This window comes from Sinohyriopsis cumingii, chromosome 12 (genome assembly GCF_028554795.1).
Source record: "Sinohyriopsis cumingii isolate HCF-2022 chromosome 12, ASM2855479v2, whole genome shotgun sequence".
Taxonomy (NCBI): Eukaryota; Metazoa; Mollusca; class Bivalvia; order Unionida; family Unionidae; genus Sinohyriopsis; species Sinohyriopsis cumingii.
Window position 1 is genome coordinate 56,749,006 of NC_142972.1, and position 17,126 is coordinate 56,766,131.

A 17,126-nucleotide genomic window follows, 5' to 3' on the forward strand; every position below is an offset into this window, starting at 1 on the left:
AAGGGATGGGAAAACATAGAAATTTCGATAAAGGTCAGTATGTATTAAAACTGACAAAAACAACTGGTTTGAAATGACTAAGGTACGTGTCTAGGGGTAATCGGCACTGATCAAGGGGTGCAAGTCGCAGAAAGATGAATAATAATGAAATAAAACCCAATACCTGGACCTGGAACGAAATATTTTGTAAAAAGATACCGTAAAATGACTGAGACCACAAAGAAAAGGCACAACAGAAAAACACGAAGTAAGAGAAGCATCTGGAATTGAAAATATTTGTTCATGAAATTGGAAGATTGTCCTAATTGTATATATGATATATGTGGAACGATACCAATCTGGTTGTATTTTATCGACATTGTCATTGATTATTGAATGCATCTTTCCATCCCCAATTATTTCCTTCTCAATTTGTTTTAGTCAATTACTACAAGATTGCAAGGTAATGTTATGGTTAGGATTATTTGTTTAATATTAATTCAATATGTTTATACTATATCTTTTGGGTGAATTACTGCTCGAGTGTTACTTTCAACTCGTTTAACCCTCTCCTCTATTCTTAATGTCGCTGACCTTGCGGAGCTGAAAGTACACATGCACTGTATCAAACAAATAGCAAAGAGGCTGGAGCTTGGTTGTACTCTAACTTCCAAAACCTGGAAGTTACAGTACGGTTTCTAGGCTCCTCCACCTAAGTTATCCTGAGTTCAGTAATTTAAAGGGGTCCGACCACCAATGCACTTTCAACGGCCCATATTATAAACTGATATTGCGGAATGCAATGATTTTCGAAAATTATATGGTACAAAAGCTTCACGACAGTCACCAGACCAAATCAAAAGTTTATGAAGGGATCATCAAAATACATGGAGAAGAAAGAGGTTAAAATATCCACAAATATGAGAAAAAAGGAGATAAACTCTAATCACCGTTTATTCGATTAGAATACACTAAATAATAAATATGTACATAATAAATGCGAATGGCTAACCTATAAAGTAAACATCAAACATATTTATAAAAAAATGTAGCAGCCACACATATAGAGCACAATATGAAACACGAATAAACCCCAAACGGATACTTAGAACTATAAAAGTTCACTCTAAAATCCCATCTACATAATAAAACATAGAAAACCCAAATGAATTCGAGAACGTCGATGAATTATCGAATTTTCACCAAATCCCATATATTATAATTGTATGAACACGTCCGTAAAAGACGAAGAAACGTGAATCACGATATAAATATTTCATCGATACCGCTTTCTACAAAATCGGCATAATGTTGTGTCAACACTATTTGTGTGTTCTGTCCCAATTTAATATTTTCATTATTCCGAAAAATGCATCTCTCAGTCGTATTGGAATGTTTTGTGAGGCAAACATACTGCAATGATAACACCAGATGCATCTATGTTTACTTAAATATTATCTATATGTATTGGTGAATATATATATATATATATATATATATATATATATATATATATATATATATATATATATATATATATATATATATATATATATATATATATAATGTGTGTGTGTGTGTGTGTGTGTATACATGGATGCACGTTTAGTAAATTAATACGTTTTCTTAAATATGTGTAGTACGCGCATCGCGTGTGTTGGTTAGATCGTATATGAGTGAGTAACTGAGTTTGGAAAATATCTTGGTACATAAAAATTATTTGTATTTGTTCAAACATTTAATTATTACCAATCTACATAACCACTACCAACCAGCCTTTTCTGACCCTAGTATATAGTTGTGCAAGTTTTCCTTAGCCTTCCAAGGGAAGTAACCAAACTATAAACTCATTGATATCAGTTTACGAATTATTTTTACCTTTGTTTTGTTTTGTTTTTTATTCCCAGGGGAATACATCCTTGAACATGATCAAACGAAAATGAAGTGCTATTAGCATTGAAGAAAAATTTAAGGTTTCTATTTAGTATTGCTTTCAATCTATAATTACATTCGCATGATATAAGTATCTAATATAGATATGGAATATACGTAAATTATTCTGAAGGACGGAAACTGCAGCTTTTCAATGTATTTAAAACATGATTATGTTCATGATCGATTACGAATTAGAAAAGGCTATGTACATTACTATGATCTCGTACGTTGCCATATTTGTTTCAGATCAACTTTCGTAATTCTTGGACGCATTGAACTGCAAAATGGCTAATATGAAACATCAATAATAATATCAAGAATATAGCACATAACATAAATAGAAAAGCATAGGTCTTCTGCGCCCAGTGTATATTTACTCTTAGAGTTATAAAGCATCTACAGGATATATATATATATATATATATATATATATATATATATATATATATATATATATATATATATATATATATATTTACTTTGTATAATAGCATTGATATTAACTTTAGCCTTCATTAATTTAATATAATTTAATATAATTTCTTTATTTAGTTTCAACGAATTTAATTTAGTTTAATATCATATAACATTATATTCATGTTAATTTTCAGAGAAAGATTCCCAGAACCGAAGACTAACAAAATACTTTATTTAGCAGTAATAACACCTCAATCATTTAGAACATAACTTTTGCGCATATTTGAGCGTGTACCGAAATACAATATATCCGATTTTACAAGGCTAAAGTAGAGTTTGAATCTGATGTATAGAGGCATTTTGCCCGAGTCAATGCATTGCGGTAGCTGATTTTACGTAAAGAGGCACTTTAAGCCCGTTATTTACATAAAAAATCAAGGCACACTTAAGCTGATTCATTTAATTAGTTGTATAGTCCTTCGTCCAACATCCTGGTAAAATTAGCAGTTCACAGCCAGAACAACCACTGCTTGACTTCCCCATGCAATTAATCCCATGTCACAATGCTAATTTATAATATTTACCCCATTTAAACTCATTTCACGTGAATATAAGACATCTGTATGATAGATATTATTATTATTATTATTATTATTACACCACACATATACATGCAGCCGTTCCAGGATCAAAGATTAGAAATTTTAAGAAGTAGTAAATATGTTGATCAGTCAGGAATGACCCATGAAATTTTAAAACAATGAATTTCTATTTCGGATTCTGAAGGATCACGATTTTTGGGATAAGTAAATACAACAAATAAAAAAGTATATCTTAGACAAAGGGTCTGAAAGCATTACTTGTAAGTATTTACGCGTACAATCTGATTTATAATTAAACATATCACTAAAATAAAATTCAGGCAAATAAAATATTACGGAACACTGTTCTCTTTATCGACATTGAATTAAAAGGTAAAACTTAACGGTTTATTAAAAATGGCTTATACTTGAAATGGTCAATATAAAATTGGGAAATATGTTTGAATTATGTTACTGTATTTTTTGTTAAACTTGAACCACTATTACATGGAAAACAATTAAATTGACTACCCCTAGTAACGATATGGTGATGATGATTAACGTCCGCATATCTTTAACTCAAGTGAGATGAACATTTATCACAGAAAGAACTTACGAACACATCGGGGACTCAATTATCTTTTTTACAACTGCTAGTACTACTACTACTGTACAACTAATTCAACTTATTCACAGACGCATTTTAGTTCACATCCTTTTGCATGTATTATGTGATTAAATATAAGGACGTGGGAAGGTAGAGTGCCCCTGTGTACTGGTCAACACCGTTATCATCATTATTGTCATCAGAATGTATCTGACCGCTCCGGTGACTTAGTGGTTAGAGCGTCTGCCTCGGATGCGGGAGGTCGTGGGTTCTATCCCCGGCCGAGTCATGCCAAAGACTTACAAAAATGGTACTAACAGCTGCCTCGCTTGGCCCTAAGCATTAAGAGGTTAGCGTTGGTCGGCCTGGTGTCAGGATAATGTGACTGGGTTGGGCATCATGCTACATGTTTGCGGTTTGATGCCCCAGTGCAAGACATCACTATAAACTGCCATACTGCAGAATATCGTAGCTTTATGACTGATTTTGTTTTTAAAGCTACGTTAAAAATCTTAATCACACACACACACTATCACTGAATTGATACTTCCATACACCATAGACACTGTCACAACCCTAACAGTCAGTGTTATTCACATCAGGTTATTGTGCACTGCCATACTATGTTGCTGTACTTTCTGCACTATAGTACACAACATGGTATAAATCTAGTGCACTGCTCCTGAGCGATTAATGCACATTGGTGTAATGTTTCCTTTAGGGCGTTCATCAGTCCGTTGCAAGTTTCAGCTTGTTATTGGAGTTCCTTTTTTCTTGACTATGCACCATCTCGTAATATATACACGATTCAGGTGTCTTCAATGTATCAATAATTGTATAGCACGTCAACCCGTTTCAGACGCGTTTATCTAGAGTTCGCTAGTTTTGTATTATCCAAACATGTATCATTACTAATTCCAATCTATTGCCTTGCACTCACTGTTCGTCTGACCTTTCGTCGTTAAAATGTAACAAAGTATGCATTTTTATATCATTAAAGGGCGGCGCTCCTTTCATAACCTGATGCTTTTAATCTGAAAGGTCCTCAAAGCCTGTGATCGAATAGCATAAACGTGGAACTGAAGGGAAAGACAGGTGACAATAGAAAGGGCTTACTTCCTGGAACTTTTCGATTTGAAATGCGTGTATATCTATGAAGCCATAATGAAATGTTATATGAAAATCTGCAAACAAACTTCAAATTGGTTGATGTCGAATACCTGTATGTAATAGCTAGTATTTATGCACACAGCCAGACGATGCATTCAAAGTGAATGAGGGTTATTGTATGAGAAATTGCGAATGTAACTCTGTAGTTGAAAAATCGTGCTCTACACATCTCCTCCGATACGAGGTCATACCTTTTTGAATTAAAAGATTATAAATCACATTACAACTTTTAATTTTCTGAAAGTGAAAAACCTCATTATATCGTCACTAACGAACAGTGTTTGAAAGGCTACCAAATATAAGTGGACCAGAAGTTCTAAAGGTCACCAGAAGTTATCTCAGTGCCCGTGAAATGTCCGTAATGTTGGGAATCAGGATTTTAATCAGACTGGGAATCAAAATGGAGCAACATGGCAATATACTTTACTACAATTGCTTCATCATGACGTGTTGATCCGCGGTTAAACTCCAACTAACCAATCACACAATATTTGATTTCGTACACTTAGGCAAAGCAATTAAAGACCGAATTTGTAAGCACTAAACTTCCACTAGTGGATGCACCGATTTAGTAACCAAATTATAAACGAATTATACTGCTGTTGTTGGTTGATTTAACGCCATTTTTCAGAACACAATAGGTTATACATGGCGGTCATTTTAACTGGGGGAGGAAGAACCACCCACACACAGGAAGCTACTGGCAAGCTTACTCGCATACCACACTGGCCGAGCCCGACATTCAAACCACGCGGACAGAGGTGGGATGGCAGTGTTTGGTAAAGACGAGAGCTTCAGACCACTCGGCCGCTCGGGGCCCTGATGAAGTCAATGCTGTTTTCTCAAATCACGTATGTTTTAATTTTTTCACTGATCTTCTTATAACAAAGAGGACAGATAGATGCTTTAACAGAGCAATGCGAACACAGGCAGAGGTGCGTGCATGGTAACAATAAAATATCTCTTTTGGCCACTCTACACTCAACACATTGCATACTTTGCCGAAGTCGTTCATTCTCTTGGATGAGACGTTGCATAGGATCTGTAAAGGAAAAAGAGAAATTATTTTACAGTCTGAAACGGCAGATCAGGCTTAAACAATTCGTAATTTTGAGCGAACATCAAGTGTTTCCTCTTTCTCTGTAAGAAAATAATTGTCATCAGACTGTTTCATATTTTAAAACATATATGTTAAAGTGATGAGGAGTAAAACAAAAATCGATGACAGTTGAAAGTCAATCCAATACTGGGCCATTGAATGTTATCATAACCCAATAAAAATGGCGAGTATTTAAATGTATACTTAACCATATCCAATTATTGTTTGCAGTCATACAGCAATTCGTGTATTCCATTACCAAATAAATAAAGACCGATCAATGTTTATATACCACAGTAAGACAATAAATTCGGTCCCATGAAGAAATATAGCAAATATTCCTCTGAAAAACTAAAACTAAAATAATTATCAAGTTCACGTCATTTTGTAATTATGTATTTATATAGTTTGCTGTAAAACAGAACAATCGTGGCTACATAAGGCCAAGTAAAAATTAACTAGTAATTAAATGCACTAATCATTTTTTTTATTGTGGCTATTTTGAAAGCAGAAATGTGTCATTTTCTACACTGACACGTGCATTAAAAGCATGTTATAATAGTGAATAATTGTAAAACAAGAGACCAATGTGGTGGGAAATCAATCGCATGACTAATTATTGCCTATTAGCTAAATTGAAGAGCAATAGGCCAGGTAATGTCACTTACTAGGAAGTAGTCCGAAAAGTTGGCTGTCAAAAATTAACAGTTTGATATTTAAACTTTTCTTTGTAAAATACCATTTAGCAGAATTTGATTCATAGCATCCAACTAAGTTTAAAATGTGGCTCATGGAAAACTTTAACGTTTAAAATGGCTGTTCTGATGATTGACGTCGCTACATCGATAAAACCATAACTCTGTATTTGTAATTTACAATATATTTATTTATGCACCGTATATAAGAAAAATAAACATAGCATCGTTCTTGACAGTTTTAAATTTTAACAAATAGGGACAAAGTTCCAAACCGCTCCATTGACATAGTGGTTAGAGCGTCCGCCTCGGGTGTGGGAGATCGTGGGTTCGATCCCCGACCGAGTAATACCAAAGACTTACAAAAATGGTATTAACAGGTGCCTCGCTTGGCGCTCAGCATTAAGAGTTTAGTGTTAGGACTGGTCGGCCTGGTGTCGGGATAATGTGACTGGGTGGGACATCATGCTACATGTCTGCGGCATGATGCCCCAGTGCTAGACAACACTATAAACTGCCACACTGCAGACATCGTAGCGATATGACTGAAAAATGTTGCACGCTACGTTAAAAATCACACACAAACACACAAAGTTCCACATTTTTCAGATTTATTTTGTTCCAGTCGACCAATGAGATTAAAAGTTAATAGGAGTGCCAGCAAGATGACCTAACAATCAAGGCGTGACAAGAATTGCCAAATAGCTTCTCAAAATATGTTGTGTAAAGGTTTCTCTTTTTTTATTGCAATGTGTTGTAATTTGTACGGATCTGATAGACGTAGAAAATATAATCTTTCCTGGTTTTAACATATTTAGTTTGCTAAATTATGTAAAAACGGTGTGGCTACGAGATCTCAGTTAAGCCATTTGTATGCATTAAATTTGGTCCGATTTTGTTGCAGAGTTTTTGAGAAGGATTCATTTAAAGATGCTTCTGCCTTTAGCAAGAGCTGGCATACCTGATGGCAAAATGATATAATTTAAAAAACAAATTTTGGTAGTCTTTTAAAAGGCCAATAAGTGTTAAGTACATCCATAGTATAGAATATCTTTCTGATGTCCCTTGATGCTTGTTCTTTTTAATGGCGTCACCTTCGTGTGTACACATGTCAAGTGACTAAATGCAGGGCTGAAGGCTGTGACATTTAGTGAAACTTTATCAAATGGCTGTTGAAAACAAATGTGGCTAAAGATTTGTTTGTCAACCTCAAACAGCTTCCTTGTCTGTCGGTGATTAGGTAACAATTATTTACGTCCGAAAGAATGTATACCATATGTTTACAATGTGGTTAAAGCCTGTTTAAATATCTTTTCGAAAGTAATTAAAATAATTTGTAATATTGATCATTTGTGAATGGAAAGTGGTTTCAGGTATAAAACTGTGAAGGCATTGGTTTATCTGTTTTACTCACGAAGAAGTGTTATAAAGAGTTTTATACTTTTTGTTTCAACTTAAAATGTATCAAAGTAAAGTTACGGATGCGAGGAACACAATGCAAGGATATCGGGGCCTTGATGTCAAACCGTACGTTGCAACTACTGCAAAACGAATGACGTTCGTCCCATGGTAAAAAGGTTGAGTAAGCATCTAACATAATGAAATGCATTAGCTTTGTAACGATTCATCTGATGAATGAATTAAACCAATAAAGGTGTTTTAAGGATATAAAACGTATATACAAAGTTCCTTCCAGCTAAACCAACAGCAGAGAGGGTGAACAGAACTTTTGCTGAAACATTTGCTTAAAATGAAAGCTTCTTACGAAATGTAACACATAAGGTCACTAACGCTAAACCAAAGCCTCTAACTTACCGAGAGTTTCTCTAACTGGGTTAGTGTTTTTTTTTCACTTTATCTTTTGTCGTTTGTGTTTTTCTAAACGTGTATGTGTGTTGTCGTTTACCCACAGGATGTTTCATTGAGGTCTCACCCTCTCTGCTACTATAATTAAATCATTTTTATATCAACCAAATATTTTATCAAGATCTACACGATATCTTGTTCCAGGATTGTGCAAAGTTATTGCTATAAATCCGTGTGGAGAAGATTGTGATTTTGAAAAGAAATTATTTGAACTTAATCATGTCCATATCCCCACTACACCACGTCTGATGAATATTTCGTAGAGTATGTGTGTCAACTCCATTAAATACAACTAAAATATTACAGTTATCTCTGATCACTTTAGATATTTATGTATATCTTTGAGTAACATAAATTACATCAGTATTTTTATGCCTACCTCGAGAAAATAGTCTTGCTGGATTTGTTTCTTTGTCCAGCATTACGTCGTCGTATAATACGAGAGTATTAATAAATCCATATAATTCATCTACGGACGGTGCTTCATCAATATCAGTTATAAAATTAATAATGTCGTCATCATCTTCTTTTTATAATTTTGCATTTTCATTAAACATTTTAAGTACATCGTAGCATCTCTGATCATCAACTGATGGTGCAACTAAATATACCTTGTCCCACTTTCACCATCTCATTATCACATTAAGTAATAATTGTGTTTTACCTGATCCGGAAGGACCTATGATTATCATTCTGATAGAATTCGGTAATGCTGAAACATGTTTTACTGGGTCTTGCTTTCGTGTCGCTGAGAAATCAATGACATCCATGTTGTAGAAATATAATGAATAATATGAATCTATATTGTGTTCGATGTAGAGCATCCACCCCAACAAGTAGATTGACAACAATACTAACAAAAAATAAAAGTCATGCACTTACAGGTAAATGTGTAAAATGTGGTACCAAAAAATATAAATTTATTTATACCAGTACAATCGGTGGTGAAATCGATATTTTATTAGGAAAATTGCCAGGAACTCTTGGGCTAAATACCCAAGAGAAAAACATCTTCCAGGATATAAAAATTGTGGTCCTGGAACTCGACTTGATATTTGACTTGATAACCAAATTCAACCAAGACCTGGTGAATATCCAATACATAAAATTGATAAAGCGTGTCATATTCATGATGTTGCGTATAAACAGAATGATTTACAAAAAAGATATATTGTAGATATGGAATTAATTCATGCATTAAATTCCATAAAAGATTTATCTTTTAAAATTTTTTAGCTATATTGGCAATAAAATCTGCGATGAAAGGAAAATTATTATTCTGAACCGGTAATTAATCAACCAATTATTGAAATAATGGAATCGATTTATTATAGCCCAAAATGATATTGGTGGTGTAGATAAGCAATTAGTAAACCTGCTCATGCAAATGTCACACGTTCGTTTCCTGAAACGTGGTTAGCACGACAGGTAATATGGCAAATGTACCTACCACAACAAAAACAAATTCAACATGCACGTTTTGATGTCAGCACTCCTAATGAAGTTCATCAAGCAAATATTTTATTTTTACCACATGATGCAATTAAAATTGGAAGACGTCAAGTAACATAAAAATACGCGTTGACTTTTGTTGACGTTGCAAGTAGACATAAAGAAGCAGAACCACTATTAAATAAAACAGCTGCTGAACGTTTTTCTGCTCTTGAACGAATTTATCAACGAGGACCCTTACGATGGCCACAACTATTACAGGTTGATCCTGGCAAAGAATTTCGTGGTTCAGTATCACCTCTGATGAAAAATTATGATGTCAGAATTAGACGAGAATATACTGCAATTCATCGTGATCAGGCAATTGTTGAATGATTTAGTCGAACACTTGCAGAGCGGTATTTGGAAAAGGAAATAATTCAAGATACGAGATCTCGTGAATTGGTTCCAAGATCACCAAGTGTGATAGCTGCGTTAAATAATGAAATTACTCGTGCACCTGCCATGAAAACTCATTGATGCGATTACAAGAAAACAACATATACCAATACAACGAAATATTTTTTCAAACCAAGCAGTATTAGGTAATGTGACTGTATGATATTTATATGAACCCAGTGAACTTGAAGGTGGTAAAAAAGAGCGACTGGTCCTATTTGGAGTATTACGAAACATAATATATCTAGCGTGGTAAGATCCACGGTTAGACCTGCAATCTACAGAATAGATTCAACAGCTCCTCAACGTGGATTCGTATGCGAGCAAGTACAAGTAATTCCTGAAGACACACAATTACCACCGCATTCACTTTTGTAAGCTAGCACCTCGACTTCGATTACATTCAAGACAGGTAAGCATCACATTTTCACGCGTGTGACCACGACTACTATTACTTCTATCTACCGTAAATGTTCTTGGATTATTATTTGAATATTTCCACAGCATTACTGTGTTACAGCTCGCACAATGATCATGATGTCGTTGTTTCAGTGTCATGATAAATTCAGCATCGAGATCAGTCGCGCTTATTTTTTGTCACACTGTTTATGACTAAAAAATTTCTTACTATATCATCGCTATCGCCAGCAGTTTTGTTAATATTTTCTGTGAAGTCTACCCTATGCAGCTGATGTATTTTTCTAACTCTAGACACTGCAAGGTAACTAAATCCGACCATTCGATACGATCATCGACGACCCAAACATTAGTATCAGAGATGGTTATTCCTTGAGAAGAATAAATATTCATTGCGTATCCTAGAGTCCACGGAGATTTTTCCATTTTCGGCGCATCCTCAACAACACTGACAACTGAAACAATATCATTTAACACAAGATTCCGTTTCCTCCTTGACTCTGTCAAGGGTCTCGGTATATCAACGTCGATATTCTGTAGTCGCGTATCTGCTGGTCTTTAAGACAATGGTACGGCTAGATTTGAAACCTTTTCTTTATGTGACATAAATAATTGGTGTTGAAGTGTATCACGAACTATCTTTCTACTTGCAACTATCAAATCATCTGGTCTCCATAAATTCAAAGAAATATTAATAGGAGTTCCTGAAATTATATCCCACATTATTTCACACTGAACTTTATTCATTTGTAGTCTGATTCATTTATTACGGTCTCTAAATTCTGGATCAATCGCCCTATGATCATCGGTTATATCTTCATAATAATCCAAAAACGTTTTTCAACCATTCGTGTGGAGACAATCCAACAAAAGGTGGCGGTTGACCATGATCGCCATACATCATTACAGCAGTATTTTCTGTCAATAACCAATCAAGAAATGTTTTTAATGTTTCTAACGACACTGTACATATTTCATCCCAAACAATAATCTTTGGAATGTATTTTTCGCTCATTCGATCAGGAGTCCATTTATATCCTCTCCACTGAAAGAATTTGTGATAAGCACATGATTTAATATTTCTTTCTCTCATTTCTCTTGCGAGTCTTGTGTAAGGGTTAAAATGACCATATCAACATTCCGAAATAGTTCAATCGCAAGAGCTGTTTTACCAGAACTATCTGTCTAGCTACAGGATCATAAACTCACGGTGCAGATGACAATGTAGATATTTGATTGTTTTTGTAATAGATATCTTTGATTTCAACGTCGGCGGATTCAGAATAATCGAGTATATTTTCTTGTTTTATTCTCCAATCGCCCCATGATGCATAAGTGCCGATATTCAATTGTTTCCAACAATCCTGAATATTTTTATTGATATAGAACGAATCTGTAGCGACTCTGACAGCAAACTTAGAAATTCTATTTATCATCGATAATTAACTTATCGAAGCTTACGCAAGCAGTGAAGATCTTAAATGATTAAATTGCGGTGATTCACGATCAATACAACCCATAATTGTATCTAATTTAGTTCCGTCCGATAAGTAAACATAACTTCAACTTATAAACGAATTTTTTTCGTTGTATCAGCAATTATAAAATAGAACTGCATCGACTATTATTAATCTTGTACAATGTCGTTTATGATCATATGACCCTCCTTGGGTAAATTTACCGATTATTTTTCTGCCGAGATCTTTTGCGATTTTATATTTTTAATCGGTTATATCAGGATTTTTATCATCAAAATATTTATTTTGTTGTGGTAACGAAACTTCTTTCTCCGGACGATATGATATAAGTGCTTCACTTACTGCCAGAATTATCAGTATTTTTACATCAAGCATATATCGAAATAATACTATCGGTACCCAATGTTTTTCTTAAAATTATTTACCAAACCAGACATAACAAATTGGATAAGATTTTCGGCAAACTTAAATGACTCGATACAAGCGAATACAGTCAAGTCAAAATCTGGCAATGGTATGTTTATGGATATTCTGGTCATCTCGTGTGTTGGATATCCAAATCTCTTAAAATATGCAGAACATTCTCCCATTCCAAGAAAACTTCCGGGATAACATGCAAACATATCAACCGAAATAACATATTTATGATCGTATTTACTATTCCATAATCCACCATGTCCGTATTCGACACAACTCGATATTATATCAATGAGAAATTCAAACCGAGTATTTTTCCACGAATTTTTTTCTCTAGCAAAATGAGCTGCGACCGATGGAACTGTAAAACAATTACTCAGTAATTGTTCAGCATCATTGGTATATTTTAACGCAAGATTTTTCATTTCTTCGTGGAGAGATTATGTGCGATAAATAACGCCAATAGGTCGTACAAACTAATCATAGTTTCCATCATTATAACTTTGACAAAACCATACTGATACATGATAGTTTTTACTTATTTCGTTAATAAAATCAAATATATCATTCTTATAAAATTAAAAAGTTCGATTTCATGGAAATATTGTTACTGCATTAGTCCATGAATGCGCATTATGATCAATAATTTCAATCGAAGCTCCTTTTAATTTATATTTTGATTCGTACAAATTCTCACCGGTTTTCGTTTTTGAGAATTATGGTTTCTTTCCTAGCTCAGCGAAATCTTTGACAGACGCTCCGGTATCCTTAACTATTTCTCCCACACTCGTTCATTATTTTACGTCTTTTATCCGTCAGACCGTTTACACGAGTCGAAACGGTAAAATGATCCGTTACCCGTTCATCTACACAATTTAGTCTTGGCAATGTCATTGGTTTTAGATTATTAACACTAGGTTTGTCATTTATCTGATATAAGGCGTACATAACTGCGGTTACGGGATACACTCGTTCATAATACAGTTTGTCAATATCAGTCAACATTCATGGTTTGGATGTGTTACTCAGTATGGCAATTTTTTCATTATGAAAGACAGTATCATGTTTGTCACTGATAATCCAGTTAGTATTGTCTGTTTTTTTAATACAACACATTTTACTTTAAAAGATATGTTCGATTGTCGAGATAATTAGTGATCGTTGCTGCTCGTTTGTCTTTCATCGTAGCATCGACACATTTGGTGTTGCCTATGATTTTGAACGTTGACCACACATGAGATACGCCATCTTTCTTAAATTCTTTCTTGGCGTCATGAATAGTATTAATCAAGGTTTTATTCGTCGGATCAACCAGGGCTTTTATCGGCAAGTCGGGGATGTTCTACCGGGAGAAATAAAATCGCTGACGAGTCCTACCTCCTGAACGGAGGTTCGAAAGTGTTGCAGAAAAACTTAAACCTGTTCGCGGGATTCATCAGAGACATCGGTCTCATGGTGAATGCCAAGAAATCATGTGCATTCTCGATAAACCGTAGGGGAAAGAAGACGTACACCGTGAACACTGGCGACGTGTTCAAGATCGAGGGTGTAACGATCCCATGGGTGGCGCCAGGCGAAAGCACACGATATCTGGGTGGCATGTTTGACCCGTGGACAGGGCTACTGAGATCGTCACCAGTTGCTACGTTGCAGGACTGGTGCAAGAGGGTCTCTAAAGCAGCTTTGAAATTGAGACAAAAGAGTAGGATCTTGTCTGAAAACCTAATCCCGAAATTATTGGACTGGCTCAGTCTTTACAGCCCTGTCAAGAGCACACTTAGGAAGCTAAACAGCGTAGCATGAAAGTGGATTAAACGATGGCTCCACCTCCCGGAGTCAACATCAAATCACTTCTTAGACACAGCAACCTGCGATGGTGGGCTGAATATTCCAAAGCTCGAAGAAATCGACCCCCGCATGGTGACCAAAAGCTGGTGTAAGAACGGACAACCTAACGCTACGGGGTACACTTAGTCTACCAACCGAGCAGAGAGAGGCTGGCACTGCAGATTAATAGACAATGCCCCCCACAAGAGCTTAGAGAGGCAAGGACAACGGAAACGTCTTCCACATACACGAAGGGAAGTAGGCTGAAGGTCCCGCAAGGGGATCCACCTACAAAGCACAAAGGAACGATGACCAGCGACTCAAGACTCTAGTAGCTGATCAGTGACGAGGCTCTGAGGAAGGAGTACGTTACTGCCGACAAGATCCAGATGGACTTGAGTTGGGTATGGAATCGACGCCCTGTAAAATGTGAAGTCCGGAAGTACTACTAACAATCCTGGCCAAAGGCGGGATGGTCTTTTTTCAAGAGAGGGTGCCAAGCCACCCTGTCGCAGGCCGTTGCCAATACATCCCCGGAGACGAGTAGGATAGTGGACAGAGACACGACGTTACCAGACGTAAACCGGAAAAGAGAGTGAAGGTCTCCCCCCTAATAGCCAAATGCCTTGTCATCTAATTAGTGACGCGTATGAATGGATTAAGGAGATTCCCACTGTCCATATCTACTATCTAGCGAAACCACAGCCAAGGGAACGGGCTTGGCACAAATGGCGATGAACGAAGAGTGAAAATCCTATCCAGGTTGTAAAATTACTTCCAAAAAGATAAACGATGATCTAGCAATGTTAAAAGTCAATGATATATTCTCACAAAAACAATCTATCAGATATTTATCACGAGATACAATAGCGCGAGAACGATTACAAAAGAAATATACTGAGAATATTTTTTTTAAATAAATATATAATTATGGATAATATCGCAAGTATGATCATTCGTTGACATAGTATTTTCAGTTATTGTTATAATCTGACGCATGTGCTGCTATTTGTAACTATTTATTTAATGTTTTACGTCATTAAAATAATTATGATACAACATTCGTGAAGGGAGATAACTCTGTCAAGCTTAAAGCTCTCTCTCCGGCAGGTTACCTCGCTTGTTGCTAGTTATTGAGCTCAAGAACGGAGATAACTCTGTAATATATCTGTCTACGTAAATCGTAATTATTTTTTGTCATCGGAATTAATTAACCATCTATGTCATAAGTATTCTCAGGGAAATAGCTTAATTGTATAATAGTTCAAATTAGCAGAAGGATAATATATGGTTTCTAACTTACAAACAAAATCAAGACAAAAAAACACGCGGTTACATGTACAATATAACAGATACGTAAGACAGAAATCAGATCGTGAAAATGAAAACGTTGTCACCTATGAAAGTGATTGTAGTAAACATGTCACTTGTGAGAGTAGTGACGAAAATGGAAGTTATGGCAACTGGGGTCCCTGTAGTGACTAGTGATTAGCGAGAATCAGTATAAAAAATATTATAATTTATTCTTATTTTTTAAATTTTAGCATATACACATCAATTTAATGAAATCAGATTTTTTATTCAGAATTAGACAATTTTACCTTGGCGTTACGATCTAACAGCACTAACATATATCCAGGAGATCCAGTCACTTCGTAGCGCCGTGATATCGTGGTAGATATTATAAATGTTACAACACCAAGAAGTGAGAACTTGTATATACCGGTAACCACAGCGCGATGTTTAATTGATTTATTGACTGGTGACCATAATGCTTGGTCAGACGCTACTGAATATACCAGGTTCCTAATCTGCTTGTGGGGAATTTTAGTCAGTTCAATTTGTTTAACGAAATCAGGAATTCCACTTACAACATCTTTTAGTTTTTTCTAGACGTTTCAATGACTGACATATCTGTCTTAATATCGTCGAGTTTTGTGCTAATATCAGCGATTTTCACGTCAACAGTCAAAGAGGTGCCAAAGAAATCATCTGCGATTTTATTGAGTTTTTTAAAATTTCTACGAGTATTTAAAAACATATTTACGTGAACGTCATAATCAATTCGTAGTGTGGATAATTTAGTATCTACACTATTATAGTTATTTACTACATATTTGTTGTTGCGGCATCTACATCAGATGTTGGATCTCTTTAAACAGCTATTTCGTGCTGAGTTCACCTGTCATTGTATCGCCGATGGTCAGCAAACGATTAACAACACTTTTTGCAATTTAATCTCTAATAGCTGCAATTGATATATTTGAGTCTATGATTTTACCGCCTTTAGTAAATACCGGAATGTTATCCGTAGTAGCACCAAGAACTCTACGAACTATATCGATCCACTTAATATTACTCGTCTTTAAAACACCGTATTTATCCTGAAAAATAACTTCATCTCGGTCAACTCCAGACAGGTTTATAATATCACTGAGGTCATCTTCAGTTGCGTAATTTGATAAATCAATACCATCTTTATTCTTACCCTTAGTGGTACCACTATGATCTTTCGCAAATATCAACCATTATATATTAAGATCTGATTAAAACGACGCGGTTACTTGTATAATCGTACACGACTTCATGAGGTGAACCGGAAGATTTTGATATAGCGTCGAGTACAGCAATTACTTCACGGCCACATATCGGTAGATCTGTCACCCTTTGTGTTGGTAATGTTGAATACCAGTCTGGAATATTTTGTATTGTGTTTCTATATTTTAACAATTCAGTTAGTGTTGCCAA

General features: G+C 35.3%; 1 protein-coding gene across 13 annotated transcripts in view; it reads right to left on the reverse strand.

Moving 5' to 3' along the window:
* Window positions 1–915: 915 nt before the first annotated feature.
* The window catches only part of LOC149786509 (putative inhibitor of apoptosis), a 120,655-nt gene continuing 104,444 nt past the window's right edge, over window positions 916–17,126 (reverse strand). For all 13 annotated transcript variants that reach the window (XM_089977018.1, XM_089977011.1, XM_089977016.1 and 10 more), the window contains one exon: window positions 916–5,731. In XM_089977018.1, the coding sequence (XP_089833144.1) occupies window positions 5,532–5,731 (200 nt within the window). In that variant the 3' untranslated portion in view covers window positions 916–5,531. The remainder of the gene's footprint in view (window positions 5,732–17,126) is intronic.